Source organism: Cryptotermes secundus, unplaced genomic scaffold (assembly GCF_002891405.2).
Source record: "Cryptotermes secundus unplaced genomic scaffold, Csec_1.0 scaffold1775, whole genome shotgun sequence".
In the NCBI taxonomy this organism is placed as follows: domain Eukaryota; kingdom Metazoa; phylum Arthropoda; class Insecta; order Blattodea; family Kalotermitidae; genus Cryptotermes; species Cryptotermes secundus.
In genome coordinates this window covers 81,705-108,052 of record NW_019743175.1, presented here as the reverse complement: position 1 = coordinate 108,052, position 26,348 = coordinate 81,705, and the positions used below count along the sequence as shown (strand labels likewise).

Sequence of the window (26,348 nt, the reverse complement as noted above, 5' to 3'; positions counted from 1 at the left end):
GAATTATCTACATGCTCATTCCTTCTACTCTTTAGATGAATACTTCAATGTAAATAGAGAATGATGTAAAATTAAGTTATATTAATTTTTAAGCTAAAATTGCCTGTACTTATGTATGTAACATTTTGACTTGTTCTGTATCCAAAGGTACTAACCTGCTTAGGATTTATACAATGTAAATAAATTCAATTCAATTCAAAAAAATGTGATTATGCAGGCCGTAACGGACTTTCCTTTTCTTATTTCGAACGAGCAGTCAGAACGCACGACCGCTGTCACCATTGTAGGATCAGATTAAGATGTATCTTACGGAAATAGATTGTAACGATGCAAGGGGAAGAGAACTGGCTCAGGATCGTGTCCAATGAGCGGGGTTTAATATTAGGAGTATTAACCGCTGGCTTCTCATACCAGAGATTTATTTAGGAAAGTTATGTACTTGTCAGGCCCAGCACAGTGGCCGCGCGGTCTAAGGCATGAACTGTCTTCGCTCCTTCGAACACTGGGGTCATGGGTTCGAATCCCACTCGAGGCATTGATGTCTTTGTGCATTTATCCTGTGTTTGTGTTGTTCTGTATATAGGTACCGGCCTTACGACTGGCTAATCTCCCGTCCAAAGATTCCTACCGTCTGTGTAAAAAGATCAGGAAACTGAAAAGCGGCCAAAGTACAACAAAATGGGCTATAGATAGATAGACAAATAGGGAGACAGAAAGACAGATTGATAGATACTTGAAATTATGGATACTAATAAGCCACTAATTGGGGCCGCGCCATAGCTCAAGCGGTTAGTTGCTGGCTTCGATCCTGAGTCTGGTCAAATGGGATTTGTGGTGGACAAAGTGGCGCTGGGGCAGGTTTTTTCCAGGTAATTCGGTTTCCCCTGCCAATCTTCATTCCACCAATTGCTCCACAATCACCCTCCCCTATCATGGGGCTCGTACAATAGGCCAGAAGTGGCCGCAGTATAAGGAACTTAGTCCCACCCCACTAACAATAAAAAAAAAAGCCACTAAGTGTATAATTAGTAATTATAATTCATGGTATGTTCCTATATACAGTAGAACTTGGTTATAACGTCATCAAAGGGACCTAAAAATAGCGTCGTTATAAACGAATGTCGTTGTAACCGAAATGGGCACTTTCACAGTAGCCTTATGTTAGTCACGTAAAAATCTACCAAAAACCGAGTTAAAATGTTGCATTTTTTTTAGTGAAATACGTAGTTAAGTACAGACTAACGTAACATTAACGTGGAATTAATATGGATTCTCCATATCGTTTGTACTGTAGAATTCACCAAACCAAATTCGCGGCATACATCAGCTTTTTTCCTTCCATTTTCTATTTCACGAATCACTTTAACTTTCTCTTCAATGCTTAAAACTTTCATTTTCTTTGCCATTTTTTCGCTACTGCACTTCTCTGGGTTTAGGCAGGAACACTATAGGGTAAGTAGACAATGTGAGGTCCTGTTAGACGAGATTCTAGGAAAGGAATGCAGTTAACAACCTGCCGCGTCCTCTTGCACTATTCACGCAGTCCCACCCCACACCCTTGTTTTCGCATAAAACCCACGCTCCTCTTGCAGCCCGCGGTCGTATTCTTCCAGGACAGTCACGTCAGCAAGTAGAGAAAGTGAGGGTGGGCAGACACATCGAACTTTCCCACGATATCAGAGAAATTCAGGAATGAAAATGACGTTACGTACGAGGTTGATGCATTTGTGCATGTCGTACTAAGCAAGGTATAAAAACAGTTGCTTTATGAGGAATTAGTTCGTACCATTGAATATTTGACGCAATAGACAAGGTGTCGCAGAAACCGATGTTGCTATAACCAAGTTTTACTGTATATACTTCTGCATTTGAAGGACAGTAGACCAGAACGTGTGGCACAGACCATCCTTGTCAATGTCCCTGCAGAAGCAGGCTACCTTTCGTGTATGAGTTTCCGATGTGGTGCAACAGACAAATCGCCATGCGTTCAGGCAAGCACTGGCTTGTGAGTATGGGCGGCGTCCCGATGTGAACCTCACAGCTCACGAACTCTGCTGCGAATTTATTTCGACCTTCGCGGCTACAAGGTCAGTGTTACTCTACTTCTCACAGAGCCGCTTTTCCAAACGTAACTCAGAGACAAGTTACACAAGATAACGGAACACATGAAATGTGCGTATCTTGGCACCCTGTCTTTCTGAATATTCAGACTGTGGTCTTGTGGGTTGTGACAACTTCCAGTCTTGTAGATGAATACCAACGTTTCGGATGAACAATTTGCCTCAATTTTCATGGTCGAATTGAGTAGGGCAGGTTACATGCAGGAACCATTCTGATCCACAGGGGGTAGGGGGGGAAGAGGACGCAGACTCACATTTGGGTCAACTGGAGGACTCCTATAAATTCCCAGTAGGCCTACAATTGGAAATGTTTAGGACGAGTGAACCCTACCCCATAGTTTGAAGCCATTCTTCATTCTGAACGTCTCTGTAACGCAAGTAAACAAAGGAGAGGTGCAGAGCAGGAAGAGTGAAAAGCGCAGTTCACAATGAGCCGACTGTTCCACAAATCTCGTAGCATTCAGTGACGTACCAGGTTAAGTTCCCGTACTATTGTAGACAACTGTCTGCTGACATCTAACGCCGTGTAGTCTGGTAGAAGCCAACCAGAGTTTCGAAGCAACATATATCCTCCATTTTGAAGGTCGAAGAGAAAAAAGCAACCAGCAAGTTGCAGGCCATTGTTGCCTTTTACTTGTCGGTTCCTTGCTTTACTTACTCTTCGACACTGAAGGTGGAGGCAGTACATCACTAATATACGTCGATGGACTTCTACCGGACTATACGGCGTTACACCTCAGGACAGTATATGCTTCATAGTCACTGTTGTGTGAACCTCAAATGGTGAGCTCAAATCAAGGTACTACAGTTGCAATGACGACAGGCCGGCGTTTACAGCACGAGGTACCGTAGTTGGTTGAGGCACTATGCTATAAGCCGGAGTATCACGGGTTCGAGCCCCGATGAGGTCATTGTTTTTTCTAATTGACCTAATCCTTCCAGCCGCATTGTGGCCCTGAGGTCGACTCAGCCTCTATCATAAATGAGTACCAGGAATCTTCCTTAAGGATAAAGGGCGGCCGGCGCGTAATTCTGACAACATTACCGCCATTTGTGAGCCGATTGTCTAGATAATGTGGTAGCCTCGATGTCTTATAACCCTATAAGCCTCCACAGTCTGTTACAGGGATAGTTTTACCTTTTATCTTATAGAGTACTTACCCAGTCTGTAAGCTAAGACAACTTGCTATTGCTTGTTAACTTATTTTCGTTTACATGCACTCTGAAGTCATTCTGAATATAGTTAGTCACTCCGTGGCCTGTAGTCCGGAAGCGAACTATACCGACCGAGCGACCACAGCTTGTCGGCGAATTTAGTGCCAACTTTAGCGGATAGAGGGTGTCGCGTGTTCAGCGCAACGGATCTCCACGGCCGTTAAACTCGGTTTTCTAGACCGAGTACAGTCACTATTCACACAAATCTATGGTGGCATGCTGTTGCGCCAGTAGCCCTCAACGTAGAATAAGTCCCGGACTTGTCAGATATTTCTTTGTCGCCTTAAATGTAACTAACCTATACCAACATGTACAGAAAAGCATATTGTTCATGCGGTCGTTCCGAACGAAGATGTGCTGTAGTTAATGTGTACTGTACTTAATACAAGCAGTTTCTTGCGTGATTACTCAGTTATCACCTGGGCCTGCTTGGAGGTTGAGTGACCTGACACCAGTCAGATGAAGTACCACGCTACTTCCTGGGTTTCTCCAAATAGGCCCATGAATATAAACATGAAATAAATACAAAATATATTGCCGGACAGTTCAATTTTCTGAAACGTATAGCCTAGTAGTCCGTTGAAATTCATCCGACGTTTCGGGGAGACATAATGCCTTTATATTCAGAGTTGAAGACCAGGCCTGGAGCTTCATAACTTGTACTCTTCTCCAAGTATCATTAGAATGATCAAGTCAAGGAGGATGAGGTAGGCAGGGCATGTAGCACGAATTGGGGAGAAGAGGAATACATATTATAGGATATTGGTGGGAAAGCCAGAATGAAAGAGACCACTGGGAAAACCAAGGCGCAGGTGGGTGGACAATATTAAAATGCACCTTAGAGATATAGGATGGGATGGTACGGATTGAATTGATCTGGCTCAGGATAGAGCCCAGTGGAGGGTTCTTGTGAATATGGTAATGAACCTTCGGGTTCCATAAAATGCTACGAAATTCTTGAGTAGATGCAGAATTGGCGGCTCCTCAAGAAGGGCTCAGCTCCGTGAGTAAGTAAGTAAGAGCAAGCCCAGCAAGAAGCTAGCATGGAGCAAGCAAGATAGAACACTTCATACCAAACGCTGTGAGAACTTCAGATCTTGCAAACGATGGTACCGTTTTGCGGTGCTCCTTTCTCAGAGAGAATGGTTCAGGTATGCCACTTCGTGGAAGAGGATGTGAAATACAGTATTTCTATTCTAAATTGCAGCCTATTCTATGGGAGGGACCTCCTGAATGTAACAGAGTACAATATGACTCCTGGCGGGTGTCGACCAGCAACGTGATAGCTCTTTTATGAGAATACGGCATATACGCCCATGAAGGCCCTGAGGACTAATGTAGTTAGCACGTAGCCAAGTAATAAAAGAGTCTAGACAGACTCCAGGCTCAACACAGCCTCCTATCCAATGGGCACCGGGATTAAGTCTGCCGGAACTTGATACTGGCCACTCACGTCCATCTTGTATTCAGGTCAAGAATGAGTGAAATTATACCTTCCCTGTCTCGTAAGTCTGCTTAGCATTTTGCTTAATTAAGCACAGCGACAACTTTACATTACAATACCAATTCAATTCGGACACGATTATCAAGCGCTCAGTTTAACTATAGTAAATACTAATCCACTGTATATATATTATCACGTGTATTAGTGACTATAGACGGGGTTTGGATTAGTGAATAGATTTAGTGACCACTTACATGTCATAACCACAAATAATTATAACAGTATTGCTAATTTCCACACTAAGTCTTCTCAGTCTATTTCCACTAGTCTTTATTTGGTAACAACTCTCCACAATGGCTATTCCTCTACAGTGTCTCAGGTCAAAGTCACATTGCGACTGACGGTCTGCCAGTCAGTAAGTCTTGGTGTCGAGCCTCATCTGGGACACATGACAAGATATTACGTAACTGTTTGACAGTTACGGTCTTGTTTTAGTGGGGCGCCCTCTCTGACGAGAGGACGGGGCGTCATTTATACATGCTGCTGGCCCTTGCCAGCTCAGTCTTTCTCGGGTCCGAGTCCCTTGGGACTCGCGATCATATTTTACTGTCTAAGATTTAAGACTTCCCTTTTCGTCGCCTCCTACGACTCGCAGGGTCACGGTGGAGGTATTCGACCCCGCCTTCACACGGGTTACTGCCTGTAGCGTCGACTGTCCTCAAGATAACTCCTCGGCACGGACCCCACAGAAAACACTGTTTTCTTCTGTTAAGAATGCATGTCTATTGGCCCGTTACCTAGCAACACATATGCGAACCACGTAGAAAACACCTCTTGCGACTTGGTTCCATTGTTGCATTCACAGCGCCGTCGCACAGCAGCGGAAGCTATTCCATTGTATCTACGTATTCGTTGCCGCGGGAATATAATTACAGATTCGTTGCCTAGAAATGGGTCTACATTTTACAATATATTGTCACGTGATTGAATGTCTGTAGACGAGGTTTGGATTGGTGATCGAATTTATTGCGCGCTTACAGAATGTAATTACAAATAACTACGACAGTCTGAGATACACACTCCCAAGATCACTGTAACCACAGCAAACAAAGTCTTCTCGGTTTGCTATGTCTTCACTAGTCGTTGCCTGGTGACGAATCCTACGCTTCCGTGTGTACTTTCTTAGCTGCTGGAGACTGTCTCAGAACTAACTCATTGCTCCAAATCAACTGACGGATTAACTGCCCTACTTGTAACATCTCGGTACGGACCGTACAGAAAACACTGATCCTCCGTTGTCGTTTCCAATTGTCGCCGTGCAAACATGCTTGTGTGCGAAGCCGTTACTCAGTAACGGCTGTTGTGTATTTGCTTATCTCGCTGTCTTTGCCTAGCAACGGGTCTACATGCCGCAATATATATGTATGAAAATAGGCTATTATATATTAACATTTTTGTTTCCTCTGAGTATCTTCATAAATAAAGTCAGAACTAAAATATTATTAGTATTTGCTGAGAAAATGTTATGCTCTTTACATGAATTACTGACAAGAATATGCTAACATTTATTCTTCCGAGATTCATTTTTTTGCAAATGGTTTATAACGAATGTAGTGTCATATATTTGAGTGTGACTATAGACGGGATTTCGATTGGAGATTGGATTTATTGACCACTTTAACAGACTCGTAACTACATTTATTTACAGTTCCATCGCTAATCTCCACATTTTACAAATCAGTACAGCACACGCTAAGTCTCTTTAGTCTCCTGCGTCTTCATCAGTAGTTCCTGCTAACGGATTCTAACAGTGGAGATTCTCCTGCTTCCGCGCTCATTTTGTTGCCCGCTGGCTCTCAACTGCACTGGTCAATTCTTTTCTTCATAGACTCACTTGCAACTCTCTCAACTCTCAGAGCCAGAGTCAGAGTCAGCGTTACCTTACAGCTGGCGGTTTAGCGCCAATCAATTCGTCTTGAAGACAAGCCCCTTGAGACTCACGACCAGCAAGTTTTATTTTTTCAACTGAATACTTGCTTTCATAGTCCTTATGTAAGATCTTCTCTAACGAGAGAATGGGTCTGTAGCTTACAACTGCTGCTGATCCTCGTCAGCGCAGTCATTCTCAGGTCCGTCTCCCGCTGAACACGTGACCATATTTTACTGTCTCAAATTCGAGACTCCCCCAACCTGGAGGGTCCTGATCCCATATTGAGTGAGCGTGGGAACAAATCACAATATCCTTTCGAATATTTTTGTGAAGGAAATCAATTTTCAAACAGGATAATATCTTGAAAGAAGCTGAACATTATAGGGGACACTCATCTCGATAGGAATATTTTTCCGGAAGTTCATTAATGAAATTAAGGAATTGTTACTTCCTGTTACATTTGTTGAAGTCTGAATGATAATTATAGGAACAATCGGTAATCTTGTATGGAATAAGTTATATACCTGGACATAATCTCTAATTTTAATATAGGAGTTCTAAAGAGCAACTTTAATACACGCGGCCTGAAAACGGAATCCATAATTCAAACATATTTCCGTTTTAACATAGGGACTAACTTCTAGATAAGAATATATATGTTGCGCAGTATATGCCCCATGTATATTTTATTCAGTCACTTCCTTTAATTTTTCTTTGTTTCTTTCTTTCTTTTTCATGTTTCTACTTATTCGTTCTTCTCCTACTCTTCCCCTTCCCAACGTCTTCCAGCAGCTGTTCTCTCAGACGTCTGTTTTCCTAACTTCCATTTCGTAACAGTAAACATTTTTCCCTGTTTTCATAAAGTATGCTTATGTGGTCTCCATCCCGTCTGCCCAAACCGATCTTCATGAAACTTGGTAAGTGTATAACGGCAACTGAGCCGATTTCAACGGTATTCATCATAAATCCTTGCCATTGGTCTGTGTGTCTGTGTGTGTATCCCCCTATCGTTACTAGGCAAAGGCTCGGTTAATTGCATCTCTCCATTCGGAGCTAGGCAACGGCTCGGTAAACACGTTCCCGAGGTAATGAATGTAAGCAACAATAGAAGTGTTGGACGTGTGCCCGTTGGTTTCTCTGTGTATCGCCCTATCAATGCTGGGTGAGAACCCGTTAAAGAAGTCCCCGCGGCAAGGAAGAATCAGTGGACGCATTTTTTCTATGCGATACGTGCCGTTCTTTGAAATTTCAACCATTGTAGTTTGTCTTTCTTTGTTTTGAGACCGGTCAGCACCTCCGAGTGAGAAGCGTGTAGAGCACAGTGATTAGGTGGCGTTAAACGGAAGAGAGATCCTTGGAATGACGACCTTGCTGCTGCCGCTGGTGTTCCAGCCCGGTCATGCGTCCTACAGAAGCCGCACGTGCCGCAGTTTGCCTGCGGTTACTCCGTCAACATTTGCTTTTATGACAAAATCAAAATGTAGAGTTCGGAATCAAAAAATACTTACAAATTATTTTATATATTTTTCTTCAGGAGATATCACTGGATTTCCCCGTTTCAAATGCAAATTCTTTTCTGTTGAAAAATGCCGTTTTCTGGGATATGGAACCGTGAAGATCCTGTGTGAACCGACGTTTCGGAGGAACGTCAATTCACGCAAGATCTACACGACGCCACATCCCAGAAGACAGCATTCTTCATAGTCAGCGCCGTGAAAACCTCAAATCTTACATTCTTTTTTGTTGTTCTTGAATATTCAATTTCCATAACGGAAGTTTTAAAACAGCTAAATATTCTCATTTACTGTAGCATGACTTTGGACCGTAAAGCTAATTTGGTATGGGCCAAAAATAACGAAAACTTGATATAACGTATGAAGAGAAGCACGTGCATATGTACCTATTCAGATTGCTGTATAAGAGGGAGGTTACAGTTTCCGATAAAACATTTATAGGAATTACTGAGCAGGCTTTTGTAGGCGTTATATTGCAGACTTAAATGTTCTAGAGGTACTCGTTTCGTTCGAATTTCTGTCTGATTACCGGCTGTCGTCATTGAATTTTTTCGTTATATTTTTCATAATTATATTTGATTTAGGCGTTATTTTTATTGACCTGATACAAATTAAAATTAATTTCCCTCTAAAATACTTATGCAGAGACGCGACATAAAATTTACCGAGATCCACTGATTACTCTCTGGTCTGAAACGTATGGAAGGACATGCGCTCCCTAACTTTCACTCAATAACTTGTTTGTCATGTTCCAAGGCTTCTTATAATATCCTTCGTAATCTGATTTTATGATGTAACAGTAAGAAATATAGATCAATAAAGCAAAGGACAGCGACAATAAGTGCAACTTAAACTATGACAGTCCCCAGCAGGACATAATGGAAGAGGCAGGGCCGGCACAATTCAAAATGCTGACCCACTCAACAACCTCCTGTCTAATACACACACCGATATTACATACAATCAACGGGACAATCATTTTTAATATACAATAATATGACCGTCTCTGTAGTCTAGTGGTCAGAGCTCCTGGCTACATATCCAGAGGTCCCGGGTTCGATTCCAGGTTCTACCAGATGTTCTGAGAAGTAGTGCGTCCGGAACGGGGTCCAGCCTCCTGAGGATAATTGGGGAGCTATTTCGAAGAAATACCGGCTCTGGTCTAGAAAACCGAGATTAACGGCTGTGGGGATTAGTTGCGCTGACCACGCGACACCCTCTATCTGCTGAAGTTAGTGCCAATTTTAGAACCGGGAATTGAACCCGGGACCTCTGGATCTGTATCCAGGAGCTCTGACCACTAGACCACAGAGACGGTCATATTATTGTTTAATAATAATGATTGTCCGGTTGAGTGTATGTAATATCGGTGTGCGCTGGTTGGTGGGTTATCATGTACAACAACCAACCAACACATCGTCCCCATTCCACATAACTGCGCCTTCCATGACCGTCATGTGCGGGACATGAGAGTATTCGTTTGTCGCAGACAACGAGGCACTCTTTCGAATATACGTCATGCTGATATTCCGTCAGTGGAGAGAGAGAATTTCCATTACAGAAATCATACAAGAAATGCGCATCTGCAAACTCCGCATTAATATATCTAGGCATTGTTGTCACTGTCCTGCTACCGACAGTACTGGCTGAGTCTGATAACACTTCTTCAGTTACTTAGTTAGTTATTAGAGAGGGTGGGTTTCCCCATGCACTTAGACCTGTAGTGGTCCATTGTGCTTCCCTCTATGATTTCTACCAGCCTCTATATCCTGCCGGTATTGATGCTTACCATCAGTCCCGCTCAGCCAGCGAGACCGGCTCTACTGGCTGAGAAGTATCTATAATGCTTCCCCCATCTACCGGAGGTATTAGTGACTGCTGTCGGGCGGCAAACGTCCGCAATTTTGCTCAGTGACCTCCTTTGGAGGTATGAGGTTCTTTTACGTGCTGTAAAGCTACGACACGGGACCCACGGCTTAAAGTCCCTCCCGGAGGACTTGTTCCCTACTTCTACGATCTCTCAACACGGAGCACCCTTGCAATCGACAACAATTATAACAGAGACATCAATGTCAGCAAGTCGTATCTCCGCAATCGAGGCGAAAGAAGAAATCGCATGGTCAACTCCAATTGATCTTCCCAACAACCTTTTTAAATGTGGTACTAGAGTTTTGAATCACTCTGTATATTGTTAGGGGATTTTTCATTAATTTGCATAGGGACTGCGGATTGCAGTATTTTCAAATGAAACTCTCCAAAGACTTGAAATAAGCTTATATCTATACGATTGCATGGTACTAGGGGCAGAGATAGCTCAGTCAGTACAGTTACTGCCTATTAGACAACGACGTGGTTCCTGTTCCGAAGAATAGACTATCATTTTCTTCATTACCCGGACCGACTCTGAGGCCTACCCACAATCTTATGGGATAAATAGGCAAAGGGGTAAAGCTGAAAGCTGATCTCCAAATAGTTCCGTTGTATAGGTCACGTACAGCTTTAATTTCATGACTTAATATGGTTCTTCGGCACGGAAATAACATTCCATTTTATTTCTTATATTGTAGTTCATCAAAGAGACTGGTGATATATATATGGCCTTCAGTTTACATAGCCTTACCTATGTACAGACAGAAACCGTTCTTATCTAACCAGTTTATAATGGCAATGTGCAGCCGTGGAGCAGTGACACTGGGACTCATGGTCATGGCTTAATGCCAAGAAAATATATTCGGCGATTTCTAACGTCACAGGCCTATTGGATATTTAAAACACCTGCAGCGAAATCGACTGCAACTCTAGCATGGTCAGATATGCACTGTTCGGTAACAAATGGATGTTACCCTACTCGAAATTGGAAAATATCTTACCTGTGGATGTAGGACGATAAATGTAAAAAGGCTTTCTATCGGCTGCACTCTTCTCCAGTGCGTTTTTCTTTTACGAATTTATGCTGTCCTTTGAATTTGTCTTACTTTTCCCCTAGGTATGGGGCAAATTCCATGGTAGGTCCATTCACTCCAAAAATAAACGACATGCCAGCAGTGTTGCTGATAACAAACTTTTCACAGAATTTTCAAAATCTTCTGATCCTCCTGTTTTGGAATGTTGTTTAATCTTCCATCGACGGAATCACTGCCAGTCAGTCACTCTGTGCGCACAACAAGAAACAGTATTGGGAACTGCTCGGTATTAGTCTGCCCTACATGACGCATCTTCAATGCAGTCGCTACTGAAGTTGCCACAACCTACACCTAACTTGAATTACTGGATTTGTTTTGCATACAGTCAAGTCCTGATTTCCTTTCATCTCTGAAACCGACCCACCACGTCTTTGGCCGTGTTACGTTCTGTCCCTGGTTATAGTATTCCACGACACATCCTCCAAATACTCAAGTCACAAACATAAATTGCATTTTTAATTTTATGCAAAATGTATAGATTGAAAGGTAGCCATCAAATTTCGACAGAACTGATTCAAGCAGGAGGTGAAACATTACAGTCTGAGATCGATAATCATTAATTCTGTTTTGAATAAAAAATGCATGTCCAATGAATGGAAGCAGTCTATTATTGTACTAATTCACAAGAACAACGATAAACGTGATTGTAGTAATTATCGTGGGATATCACTACTATCTACTTCATACAAAATATTATTCAATATACTTCTCTCAAGGTTAAGTCCATACACAGATAAAATTATTATGGATCATCAGTGTGGATTTCGACGTAACAGATCAACTACCGATCAGATATTCTGCATTTTTCAGATACTGGAGAAAAACATAGGAGTATAAAGGCGCGTCCACATTACTCGTACTCGTGTGACTCGCTATACTCGCGAGTAATGTGGACGATATGACAAGTCCCGAGACAAGAAAAATTTTTAATTTAAAAACTACAACTACGGCTACAGCCTATACACACTACGAGTAAATATACGGATCCTCACGCGCCGAAGCCTGGCGAGCAACTGAAGTAGTGTGGACGAAGATTTACGAGCACAAGTAAAAGCCAGACGAGTCACCCGACGAGCACAAGCCTGGCGAGCACGAGCACGAGTATTGTGGACGCACCTTAATCAGACAGTACATCAACTATTCGTAGACTTCAAGAAAGCCTATGGTTCTGTTAGGAGGGAAGAATTGTACAATATTCTAATAGAGTTTGAGATACCCATGGAACTACTGTAGTTAGGCTGATTAAAATGTGTTTAAAAGAAACGTATTGTAAGTCGGTATAGGTAAACATTTGTCTGATAATTTTCCTATCCAGAATGTTCTAAAATAACCTCTACGTTACCTCTATAGAACGTTACCTCTGTACAAGAAATTTCGGTTTTATCTTCTAATTTGTTCATCTCTGTCTGCGTGACTACGCCCGATGAATATACCTACATCACAGGACTGAGAAGATGAGAAAGGAGACTATGAAACAGGAGGAGGAGAAGGAGGAGGAGGAAGAAGAAGAAGAAGGAAACAAAAGAGAATAAGTTTGAGTTGAGGTTCTTGCAGCGAAGACTATGAAATGTACGACCTCCTGGATTATAACGACTTGTAGCTCCAGTGAATTCCGCCGAAGTTTCGGAGGAACACATCACCTTCATCTACAGGACAGATGGATAAGCCAAGGAGGGAAGTCTGCCTCCTGCTACTTGAAGGCGAGAAGAATTTGTCGTTGCCATATGTATCTTGTCGGTTTCTTGTTTGTCCTTTTATTCAACCCTGAAGATGGAGGAAATATGCTCTTCGGAAATTTCGTACATTTCTGCCCAATACACAGTTTTTTAATCTAGACGATTCTACTCTTCAAGAAAAGAATAGATCTGACACAACTAAATCTGCAAATTTGAACACTTCGGTCTGAAGATGGTAAATTGTGACACTTCATATTTATTTGTAGCTTATTTAGTGGCACTGTCCGCTCGGTAATAACACTTCATACAGTTTAAGATCATTTCCTTTCTCGTTTTGCTTTTAAAGTTCACTTTCGATCTTGTTTAATTGTTGAGGTAGGTATAACCAAGCGACCTCTGAATTGTAAGGCACGTACTTTTACGTGAGATCTCGTTTTCTAGGTCACCAAGTGACTGCTACTCCTGGTAACAGCAATGCACTGTTATGTTCTGCAGCAGCTACAATTACTCTCGACCCTGCTCCATATACTGTACGTTCGGTGAGCGGTGAATAGGAATTACGTTGTCCACAAAAAGTCTTCCTTCCTGTTTACTATATTCGGGTGATTAGAAATATTTTCCTTGACAGACAAAAGTAATAGGTTTACATACTCTGAATTCAACCAAGAGGAAGGTCCCCCAGACAGGGACATGCAGCGACCAATTGAATTAATACATTTAGGAAGCGGTAAAATTTTCTTACGTCCTCGTATATTCTTTGAACAAGTTGCGTGAAGGAAACTGTGCGGGCCTAGAGGTGCTAGTATCCGCCAATCTATTGGTCCACGTGTTTCATATCCGGAAGGCCTATACCGCCATATTAATCTGACACTCGGGGAGGTGGTTACATTGCAAGTTTTTGAGGTAATTGAATTTTGTTTCGCTTAGAGCCACTATAACAAGTATTTTACACGAAGCATTATTATTTTTCCCAAAATCGCCTCACCGTACAAAGAACTGAAATGTCATAAAATGCTAACCCCATTAACCTTTCAAAGCGCAGTGGGTACTGTTTATGTACGTCTTGCTTTAACATAAACTTCTGTATTTTCCCACACAATATAATTGTCGTGTGTTTATTGACTAGACACGGGGTTTGAATTGATAATTGGATTTACTGAACGCTCATAACTCATAATTAAATTAACTATAACAGTCTCACTAATTTACACACACTACAGTTCACTACAACCTCAGAACGCACAAAGCCTTCTCAATCTCATATGTCTTCACTATCCGTTGGTTGGTAGAGGTTTCTAACAATGTGAGTCACAACGCTTTACCGTCGACTCCGACGTCCTACTGAGTGCCGACGACCTGGTCGGTCGGTCAGGTAAATTGCTGCTGGTTCTCGCCAGCACAGTCACCCTTGGTTCCGAGTGTCGTGCGCTCGAACTATATTTTGCTCTCTCGCGATTCTGGGAGCCTGTCTGGCCCTCTCCAGCACATTCATTATTGGTTTTGGGCCACGTCGGCGCCCATGGCCTAATTGTGTTTGGAAACGGTGTTTCCTTTTCGACGAGAAGAGAGGCTTGTCTCTCTGAGTAGGCCTCATTCGTTTCGCCGTAATTTCGCACGAGTATATCCGCACTCACGCAGCGTCCGGGTAAAAACATTTGGACTTTATGGACACCATGCAGGCTTTGTCACTTTAATACGTTGAATAATGTTAATGCAAGACATACAAGATATACTGCCGGAGAAGGCTTCTGCAGCATGGCGCAGACACCATAGAAAACACCGTGCCATTTTTTATATGCGTACCCGTTGCCGCCGGAGCATGTTTACCCAGCCGTTGCCCCGCAACCAATGTTTCCTGTATGCTGGGCAAGCACACGACCGCACAGCCACTATCGAACTCCAGCGCACTTTTAAAATGATTAATTCTATTTTAATTAATAAAAATAAAATTGAAAAATAAACCAAAATTTTTGTTATTTGTGGGGGCTTATAGACCGTCTCTGTGGTCTAGCGATCAGCGTTCATGGCTACAGATCCAGAGGTCCGGGTTCGATATCCGGCGCTACCAGATTTTTTCTGAGAAGTAGTGGGTCTGGAACGGGGTCCACTCAGCCTCGTGATGATAATTGAGGAGCTATTTCAAGGAAATAGCGGCTCCGGTTTAGAAAACCGAGATTAACAGCCGTAGGGATCCGTTGCGATGACAACGCGACATCCTCTATCCGCAAAAGTTGGCACTAAACTTCGCCGACAAGCGGCGGTCGCTCGGTCGGTATAGTTCGCTTGCGGACTAAAATCACGGAGTCTGTTTTATTTATTTGTGGGAGCTTATAATAAATTTAATATATGTGACAGACTTTTATGAAAATCGTTGTCACCCCGGGTTGCCTAAACCAACTCATTTGCTGCTCAGAAGACGCCGTGGTTTGCGCATTTGTATCCCCTGCTTGGAGGCGATGTTGCTCGCAATGGCTGTCACCATTCTGGCTTTCAGCAGTCGTGTCGTAATATTTACGCGATTCAAGTGATTCTCAGAATAAACAGCGATCACCTCCCTAAAAAGTATTAACCGGTTATTGTTTTCTGTGGGCTAAGACCTGGAGTTTTAAGTATTATTCATAAGAATCAAGTGTTTCAACAGATTAATTTTTATAATTTTATTTGAAATACTTTACTCTATGGTAAATATGTACGGAAAAATATTATCTGACTGTGCGATACATCTTCAGTGCAATTAGCTTCGTCACCGCGGGTGCTGCAACCCTAAACTTCATACGCGACAATGGCTCCGCCTCCAGTTAAAAACAGCCCATCTTCTCCAAACTTCATCACAGTTATAAACACGAAACTCCCAGACAGTGACAAACACGGCAATTGGTATCGTGATTCTTAAAACAAGAGTCAATGAAACCAACAAAAATACGATGTCATCGAGACAGTTTACACGGCGTCGCTATTGGTTTGAGATTACAGAATTGGACACAAACACGTAAGCCTGCAGATAACAATAGTTACCGCGCATCTCAAAGTCTAGGCGACTGCCAACTAGTCACGATAAGAATAAAATAGAGGGAGAAATTACTTTTTATATAGCACTGAACAGCATTTTATGGAACCCGAAGGTTCATTGCCGTGTTCACAAGAGCCCTCCACTGGTCCCTATCCTGAGCCAGATCAATCCATTTAATACCAACCCATCCTATCTCTTTAAGATCCATTTTATATTGTCCACCTACCTACGCCTTGGTCTTTCCTTCTGGCTTTCCCACCAATATCCTATATGCATTCCTTTTCTCCCCTATTCGTGCTACATGCCCTGCCCACCTCATCCTCCTTGACTTGATCATTCTAATTTACTTGGAGAAGAGTACAAGTTATGAAGCGCCTCATTATGCAGTTTTCTCCAACTTCCTGTCACTTCATCCCTTTTAGGTCAAAATATTCTCCTCGACACCCTGTTCTCAAACACCCGCAGTCTACGTTCCTCCCTTAAAATCAGAGACCAAATTTCACGCCCATACAGAACCACAGGACAAATCATAGTTTTGTATATTTTAATTTTTATGTTTTTGGACAGCAGACGAGAAGACAAAAGGTTCTGGACTGAATGGTAGCAAGCATTACACGAGTTCAATCTCCTCTTAATTTCCTCTTGGAACGATGGTTGTGCCTAAATAAGTTCATCATTTCTACAACACATCCTCTACCCGAAACGCTATTAAATAATAATCGCCTACTTTCCTTGATATGACACGGACCACATAGAAAACTATGCGCCTAACAATTCTTCTATTGTTGCATGTTGCCTCAGTAACGTTTTTACCGAGCCGTTGCCTAGCAGACAATAAGGGCATACACATACAGAAACACAGACTGATGGGATGCATTTGTTACGTATACCGTTGAGATGGGCTCAGGTGTCATGATGTACCAAGTTTCATAAAGATTGGTTCAGGCATTCAACTGTTGATGGGGTTGGGGATTCACAGACACACAGAAAGCATGGTGATCTCATAAGCCCCTTTTATTTTTTAAAAATAAGGAATGTAGGCTAAAAACAACACTGTGTTATCTTGTCACTGATGTCGTCGTTATTGTTATTATTATTTCTGTGCAGGTGGCGGCGACAGTAGCAGCACACGGAAACTCGGTGTCTGTGGGGCTTTGCCAGGGCTACTCGGCGGTGCTTCTGCCCCAGCTCCAGCAAGACGGAAGTCAGCTGATGGTTACAGATGAAGAAGCCTCATGGATTGGTAAGGACTTGTGCACGCTAATGAATTAGAAGGGGTGAAATTCCAAGGCGCGAGCATGCCATTTGTCACTATCTTGAGCCATTTCAGATACACTTTCGCATCTGTTTCGCACTCAATCAAACCAAAGTCACATTGCGACTGACAGTCAGTAGGTCTTGGTATCGAGCCCCGTCTGGGGCTCCTGACCGCCCAGATATGTATTGCTATTTGGCAATTAAGTCTTGTTTTTGTTGGGCGCCCTCCCTGACAAGATGACGGGTCTGTCTTTTGTACGTGTATATGCAGCTGGTCCTTGCCAGCGCAGTCTTTCTCGGGTCCGAGTCCCTTGAGACTCGAGACTCTACCGTCTCAGATTTGAGACTTCCCTTTGCGTCGCCTCCTGCGACTCGCAGGGTAACGGTGGGGGTATTCGACCACACCTCCACTCCAGTTTATTTCACTAAAATACCTTTCAATATTATTATACCATCTATGCACTGGCCCCCATATGCTCACTTATATTAAGGTTTTACCACAAATGTATCTGTTTGTCATAAGACTTGAAGGTTCCAGGGCGAAAATCTTCGTCAATTCAGAGCAGAAGTTGGCTGTTTCGGAGACACTTACTGCCTCCATCGCAAGGAAAATGATGCTGTTTCTTAATGCAAAACTTAAGGTCCTATGGTCAATGCCATATTTTGCAAACGGAAATCTGACAACCGAGTCATTGCGGTAGTAAGCTTGGGTCTGCAACTTTTGTGGAGGAAATCCAGCTATCTAAATCAGGGTGTCCAAATTATGGTGGTATAGCCATCAGATCTGTAGTGGAGCAAATGTTACCATCTTATTCAAGAAGACAGTTGTTACTGTATAACCATTAAATCCGACATTAAGACACATCGTTACATAATATCGTCAGTCATATTCATGGAGAGGGGGCACGCGGTAGTGTAGTTGGTTAAGGCACTATGCTACAAGCCGGAAGGTCGCGGGATCGAATCCCGATGAGGTCGTTGGATTTTTCCAGTCTACCTAATCCTTCCAGCCGCACTGTGGCCCTAGGGTCGACTCAGCCTCTTAACAGAAATGAGTACCAGGAATATTCTTGGAATGTTCTTGGGGGTAAAGGGCGGCCGGCGCGTAGGGCTGACAACCTTACCACCATCTATGAGCCGATTGTCTAGAAAATGTGGGAACCTCAACATCTCAGAACCCTATGGGACCCCACGGCCTGTTACAGGGATACCTTTATTTCTTTTATATTAATGAAGATATAACCATCGACCTAGTGTAGAGGAAACGCATTTACCTAATTCAAGACCTATTCATGATACCGCAACCTTTACATCCGGTATGGGGGAAAAAGCCACTACATAATTAAAAAATATATAATATAGGTGATATAGGCCCAAACATTAAATGCAATTCGGAGGAAATATCTGCACCTAGTGCAAGAAAATCAAGTAATGCCCCTGAAACCATTACATTCAGTATGGAAATTCAACATTTTCATTAAACTGTGTAACAAACATTATCAAAGGTATAAATCGCCCTTAGTAGGCCATATGAGACAATAAGATCTGTACACGTGCCCGAAAATTTACGCAAAATTAATAATTTACAACTCCTTAACTTAAAACGAACACCCTTGCACCACAAGAAGGAGTTACAGACCTACACTTCATTATTATATTTGCACATAAAGAGCGCCGCGATTGTCGTGAACACGACGTACTAACGCCAAATGCGCGCAGCGGATCTCAATTGTTCTTGTGATGAAGGTCAAGATCAAAGCGAGGAAGTGCCACACCTTGTTTAGACGTGTCTGTAGTCCGACCACGGGACACGGACTTCGATTGTTGGGGCGGGGTTGCAATAGAATTATCCAAAAACAATAACTTCACTGAAGATAGTAGAACGATTCCGCTGCATTTGGTCACTTAATTAGTTGGCTGAAGGAACAAAATGAAGGTTACACTGCGTCTCATATAGCCACAAATTACTTTAGCGGTAGCTCATCTTCTTGCAATGCAACCATGTGGCTCTGGGAAGTATACCTACACACAGAACAACACGAACACAAGCAGACATTCATGTCTGTACTGAGATTCGAACCCAAGAACCCAGTGTGTGTGCGGTTCATGCGTTAGACCACGCGGCTACTGTGATCAGCACGCATGTGCAAGCGTGCTGGTTCCGCGGTGCTCCGTACTGAAAGTAATAAGCGTCACAACTTGGCCAATTATAAATGTTTATTTATCCGCTGGTATTAATCTTACTGCTTATAAAGTGTCTACTTCTAAAACAAATTGTTTTTGTCATACTTCTGCGCATGTAACTGAGCATCCCGATAAGAAGGCGTATAGTGAACGTAAGAGTAAAACTCCACGTGTTTTAGACCTTGTAGACGGCATACTTTAAGCTGCAACTCAGCTAAGGTCAACTGGTTGCACGTAGAGAAACAATGACTTTCCGCTTGTAAATCAGTTTGTGCTATAGTGTCTCCTTCTAAAACAAATTGTTTTTGTCATACTTCTGCGCATGTAACTGAGCATCCCGATAAGAAGGCGTATAGTGAACGTAAGAGTAAAACTCCACGTGTTTTAGACCTTGTAGACGGCATACTTTAAGCTGCAACTCAGCTAAGGTCAACTGGTTGCACGTAGAGAAACAATGACTTTCCGCTTGTAAATCAGTTTGTGCTATAGTTTCTGGTAATGTCAGCAACTATACACACAGCTGCTTTCAGATATTTTCTAACTTAATTATTGTTGATCTAATTTCAGCCAGCCTTGGAGTAATTTCGAACCCCATTGGCGCTCTCTTGGCCGGATTCCTGATGGAAATATTCGGCAGGAAAACGACAGTGAAGTTAACATCTCTGCCCTATATCATCGGATGGGTCCTCATCTCTTTGTCAGACAACATATTCAAACTCTACGCTGGCAGATTCATCTCCGGACTGGCAGTCGGTAAATTAAAATGATACGAGTTTCGAGATTTGCAAGGCGGTGAAAATTAAGATTGCTCTCCCCTGGGTTTCAGGACCGTAGAGTAATATATGTGGTTATCAAAGTTTCGGGGGAAACTCCTGCCACTCTCTTCAATACAGGAGTGTAACTTAGATGTAGGTGGGTTTATGTAAGTTTATATGTCAGACGCGCTGAACCGTGAACAATAAAGTCAGAAACAAAAATGCAGAGGTCTCTGCAGTGCTCTTCCCGCGTGACGTGTAGGGACGGGCTCAGGCCTATTTGTGTGGTGTCACGGAAGAGAGAGTTTAACAATAAATGGGTAAAAACGCGATAAATGCGTCACAGAATCCTCTTTATTAAAGGATGAATAAGATCCATGCTCTGTCTCTTAGGCACAATATTTTCCGCTCCGTGACGTAATGAAATACATGATTCAGTTAGGAGGGAAGTATTGTACAATATTCTAATAGATTTTGGGATACCCATGAATAGTTAGGTTGATTAAAATGTGTTTAAACGAAACGTATATTAAAGTCCGTGTAGGTAAATATTTGTTTGATAAATTTCTTATCCAGAATGGTGTAAAACAAGGAGATGCTTTATCGCCAATCCTTTTCAACTTTGCTTTAGAATATGCAATTAGGAAGGTCCAGGGAAACCAGGTGGGACTGAAATTAAATGGGACACATCAGCTGTTGGTCTACGCCGATGATGTGAATCTACTGGGTGATAATGTAGATACCATAAAGGACAAAAGTATTAAAGATGAGCAGCGATACACACAGGGACAAGGGAGCCTTCACAGAACAATACATGAACGGTGCTGAAAACAAGAAATAGCCACTGCAACACATGTAGACAAGAGCAGGTGTCCCTGGTATTTAAAACTTTAAATTTTAGAAATTTTAAATTTTAAACTGTAATTCTAAAATCAAATTGATGAGCGTGTGTTGGGGAGATTTAAAAACAAAAACTGACAGGCTGATGTTTTAGATTTTGGACTGTGTGCAGTGTGACAGCCACGTATTGAAAAATACACCTGATTATGGCCAATTACAGCCGAAACATGTAGTGTAAGGGAAGAAAAGACGAAGATCTACAACCAAATAAATTGTTGCATTCACGACGGCTTTTGTATTATTACATATAGAACCATAAAGAAAAACACACAAACTTTAATTGACGCAAGTAAAGAGGTTGGTCTAGAAGTAAACACAGAGAAAACTAAGTATATGTTACTGTCTCGTCACCAAAATGCAGGGCAAAATTATGACATAAAGATAGGAAACAGATGTTTTGAAAAAGTGGCACAGTCAGATATTTGGGAACAACGATAACAGATCGAAACCTGATCCAGGAGGAAATTAAGAGGCGACTGAACTCGGGTAATGCTTGCTAGTATTCAGTCCAGAACCTTTTGTCTTCTCGTCTGTTGCCCAAAAACATAAAAATTAGAATATACAAAACTATAATTTTGCCTGTGGTTCTGGATGGCTATGAAACTTGGTCTCTGACATTAAGGGAGGAACATAGACTGAGGGTGTTTGAGAACAGGGTGTTAGGAGAATATTTGGACCGAAGAGAGATGAAGTGACAGTAGGTTGGAGAAAACTGCATAATGAGGAGCTTCATAACTTGTACTCTTCTTCAAGCATAATTAAAATGATCAAGTCAAGGAGGATGAGGTGGGCAGGTCATGTAGCACGAATGGGGGAGACGAGGAATGTGTATAGGATATTGGTAGGAAAGCCAGAAGGAAAGAGACCACAGGGAGGAGGAATCTTGTGAACAAGGTAATGAACCGTCGGGTCCCATAAAATGCTGGGAAATTCTTGAGTAGCTGCAGAATTGGCAACTCCTCCAGAAGGGCTCAGCTCCATGAGTAAGAAAGTAAGTAAGGCCATATGGAGGACTTTTACTGAAAACTGTTGGGCATTTCAGATTTTCAAGCATGCAGACTCATAATAAACTTCACTTTGCGTGAATCCATAACTGGACTACTTCATGTTTATCACAAACTGTCTATTACATTTCATAAACAGAATGGATGCGAGCTTATTAAACTACAAAGAACGCCGTTTGGAATTCCGTATATTACATTACTGATTACACTCCTTTCCATCTTGTTTACCGCAGGAATGGCTACGGCCAGCTACGTGTACGTGGCCGAAATTTCCCAGGCGGAGCAGCGAGGAATGTTGTCGGCTAGCGGACCTGTCCACGTTTCTCTCGGTGTCCTGGCCGTCTACATCCTCGGTTTCATAGCACCATGGCAACGAGTGGCAGCTCTATGCACCCTGTGCGCGCTCCTTAGTTTCATCGCCATGTGCGCAGTCCCGGAAAGTCCAGCTTGGCTGTCTTCTCACGGAAGGCCCGCGGAAGCCCTTTCAGCACTTGTGTGGCTCAGAAGAAATCCAGCGACTGCTGAAGCTGAATTATCTGAACTGATGGAAACTGTAGCTAAAGAGAAGAATAATAATTGCCTCATAAGTCCGATATCAAGTAAGAGACGTAACATGCTGGCAGTCAAGAATGTCCTGAAACCATTTCTTCTGCCTACAGCTTGGAAACCATTTATAATACTGTTACTTTTCTTCGCGTTTCAAGAAGGTTCTGGCATCTATATTATCCTGTACTATGCTGTTAATCTTTTCCAAGAAGTAGGAACAGGTCTCAACGAGTATGTGGCGTCGATAGTTGTAGGAGGTGTCCGCCTAGTGATGAGTGTAGTTGGAGCCATTCTTATGAACAGTTTCGGCCGAAAGACACTAGCTGTTGTTTCCGGGTTAGGTATGGCCATATCTATGGTGGTCGGTGGCGGTTATGAATACTTCTACTCCCATCTGCCACCAACTGATCGGCCATTAGCTTGGGTTCCTCTGATCTGCGTCCTAGGACATGTATGTGTTAGCATGATGGGGTTCCTTCAGCTGCCATGGATGATGAATGGAGAGTTGTTTCCTCTTGCAATTAGGGGTGTAATGGGTGGAATAGTTGCATCATTAGCCCATCTGTTTATTTTCGTTTCTGTGAAGACATACCCAGATCTTATGCATGCTCTGGGCACTAACGGTACTTTGTGGCTCTTCGGAGCAGCTGCACTCTTGGGAGCTGTGTATTGTTACATGTTCCTTCCAGAAACAAGAGGAAAAACGTTACGAGAAATTGAACTGGAATTCAGTCCAAAAGAAACGTGTAATTGTGAAGAGAATGCTAAAACAAGATACACAATGAAAAGCGAGCTTAGTGGATGTAATAAGAATGAGTTCAATCGTGTTGAAAATGGGAGAACTCCTGAGAACTGTGATATAACAGATGTTTTCACAGTGGAGGAGCGATACGCTAAGTTTAAACGTGAAGGAAACGGCACTACTACTTAAATGTGTTTAAAAGCCCAGGCTACTCAAACTGTAATCAGTCGCAACTCTCATGAATACATCCGGAACGTTTCCATGAAACGTTCAAATGTGATAAGTACTCATAAATCACCGTCATCAAATCCAGAAGACGGAAAAGAAAATTCACATCATGCACTGTGCTACTTAGTGGGTTCTGGCAGACGCCATAAATTATAGGCTTTTTAAAGTTAAAATTATTCCGCGCTGAATTATTATCCTTCCTCGATAAAGATTATTTGGCACAATTTTTCACTTGTAATATCTGGAATATATATATATATCAATTGTCGTTACCAGCTGTTAAAATTTTATTGTACGTGTTTATACGAGCAAAATGAATACGAATAAGTTTTCTTAATTTGTGTTTCAGACTTTTATGTTTATCATAACTTGAACATATGATTATATTTTAATATGCTTCAGACAAAAGTAAAACTATGTATTCTTTATATTTATTGATTGTAGGCGCATTTTGCATCCGTACATATTTCGAGTCCTTACGAAATTGCACAGGATGTTGTGTAATTGCGACATAAAATGCTGCTAAATTACATATAAGAAAGCCTAAATTTGTATACACATGACCGAAATTGAAAATAAATTAATTTTCGTTTTATGATCGATTTTTAAGGAAATTGTTCTTTTCGGATAAAGAGGTGTTTGTGTATGCTGACAAAACTGGAATATGTTACAGTGGATTTGCTGATTTTGTCTTTCATTACGATTCACTGTTAATGTTGAGACTGATTTTTAGTTTTTGCACTGTGTGGATCACTTCGACCTTGAAGATAGAAGCAGTAACTACCTCCGAAACATCGCCCACATCCACATGGTGCAAATATCTAACAGCAGAATTATATTCCCGTGTTACAGTGGAGACTCATTTGTCATACGATAGATGGCAAACATAATGAAACTCTACAAGGTGTATCCGGTACCGAGATGGAAGCTAGGTATAAATATTCATGAAATCATGTAGAAATGAATAATTTTATACTTGAACTCAGTTATCAGAATTTATCATCAGGCATGTAACTAAACCAGAATTTAGGAGTATATTTATTCAGAATTACTGGGTTTTTTGGACCTTTTCCATCATCCGGTATTCTAGAAAAAATAAAACACGTTTTGGAAACTTGATCTCTTCCCATCCTAAAGTGAGGGGGGGAAAGACACGTACTCAGTTGGGGCCCTTAGAAATCACTATCAAACACTAGTCTCTAGAATATCGGATGATGGACAATGCCCCAGAACCTAGGAATTCTTAGTGTTATTCACCATCATAAGAGCCCTTTAGAATCTAGCATATTTACCATTTAGAATTACAAGTTACTATAATAGTAATATGTCTCAATAGTCAATTTTCTGAAGAAAACTGATATTAAAATTTTCGACATCTCGAACAAAGTAAATCTGTACAGAACTCACCCTTTTTTCAGAATACAGGCCTATTCAGTGCATAACAGTAAAAATTATACCTTTGCATTGAATTTTTATCATATTATTCATTCACATAAACACTAAATCTTGTTATATAACCATGATATTGTAACGTGTTTGGAGTAGATACTTCCATGGCAACACAATCACAGTGGACTGCTGCATAGACAATGCTGAAACAACGAACGCGTTTCCCCGGAGATGAACAACAGAAGGCCATTGAGTACCAACGGATGAGACAAAACACATTACCGCCGTAATCTATAGAGATCGTTCGAGAAGCAACGGATTGCCGAACAAGTGAGATCGAACCTTGGCGAATGGTGTCTCGTATCCGGTCCGCAGAACACCTACATAAGTTGAGAGCGACAGAGCTACAGGACAACAGTCGAGATCTAGCCTTGATACAAGACAGTTGGAACCTAGTCGAGACGTCGCAGAAACCACATGATACCACAAGCGGTAATACTTGTATGGTGTATAATTGTGAGTGTCCAATAAAGATTCGCTGAATCCGAGACCCACTTGAATTTATTTGTTGCATGACATACCCAACATGTGACGATATCATAAAAATATTAAGACTCAAAGTCAAACATAGCTCATGGAAGAGTCAGATCAATTTTAAACAGACTTGTTACCAACCTTTCACTTCAAAGGAGTTACATCAGCTACACAGCATGAACTGAACGATACATAAACAATAGTTCGTAACAAGACAGAAGATAATTGTCTATACGGCAGTGGTTGATTCATTACAGTGACATCATGTTGGTATATTGTTCGTTAAGTTAGATTTCATATACAGCAAGTTTCGGGAGTTGACTCTACTTCAGTCTTCTTGTGAATTGTTATCGTACTGACAAATTTTAAATTACTTTTTTTTTTAATTAGTGGTTAGTTTTCTAGCCTGATACCAGAAGATCCCAAGTTTGATTCCAAACATTTGCAGTAATGTTAGAAAAACTAAAGTCTGATCAGTATAGAGGCAGCCAGTCACATGAAATGGATTAGAAGTAACTCCTGAATAACAATATCAAATATACTCAGACAACTGCCCATAACTGACACAACCTTGGTATATACCTATATATTAAGGGTTGATACAAAATTAAAATATTAACAACTAGGCTTAGATTCTTAAGTTTTTATTTGAATAAGGATGAATTCAAAACTACATGACTGTGAGCATGATCATTTACATAATAAATGACACAAAATATACACTTCTTGCAATACGTTCAATAAATGGTAAGTTCTGGAATGCCAAAAATTGTTTTTGGAATTTGTGGCTTTTTCTTATTATTTTCTTATTGTACTCTCCAAGTCCAGGGTTAACTTTACCATTACCCTCCCCATACTCTCATGTGTCCAATTTTGGACAGTTATGGAGTTATGACCGTTTTTTCATTCCCGTACACGCCCTTGTATGAACCGCGTC

General features: G+C 41.7%; 1 protein-coding gene across 4 annotated transcripts in view; it reads left to right on the top strand.

Moving 5' to 3' along the window:
- Positions 1-26,348, top strand: part of LOC111874039 (facilitated trehalose transporter Tret1-2 homolog) — a 78,826-nt gene extending 52,478 nt beyond the window's left edge. For all 4 annotated transcript variants that reach the window (XM_033755304.1, XM_023869172.2, XM_023869173.2 and 1 more), the window contains exons 3-5: positions 16,980-17,115; positions 19,881-20,066; positions 22,206-26,348. In XM_033755304.1, the coding sequence (XP_033611195.1) occupies positions 16,980-17,115; positions 19,881-20,066; positions 22,206-23,449 (1,566 nt within the window). In that variant the 3' untranslated portion in view covers positions 23,450-26,348. The remainder of the gene's footprint in view (positions 1-16,979; positions 17,116-19,880; positions 20,067-22,205) is intronic.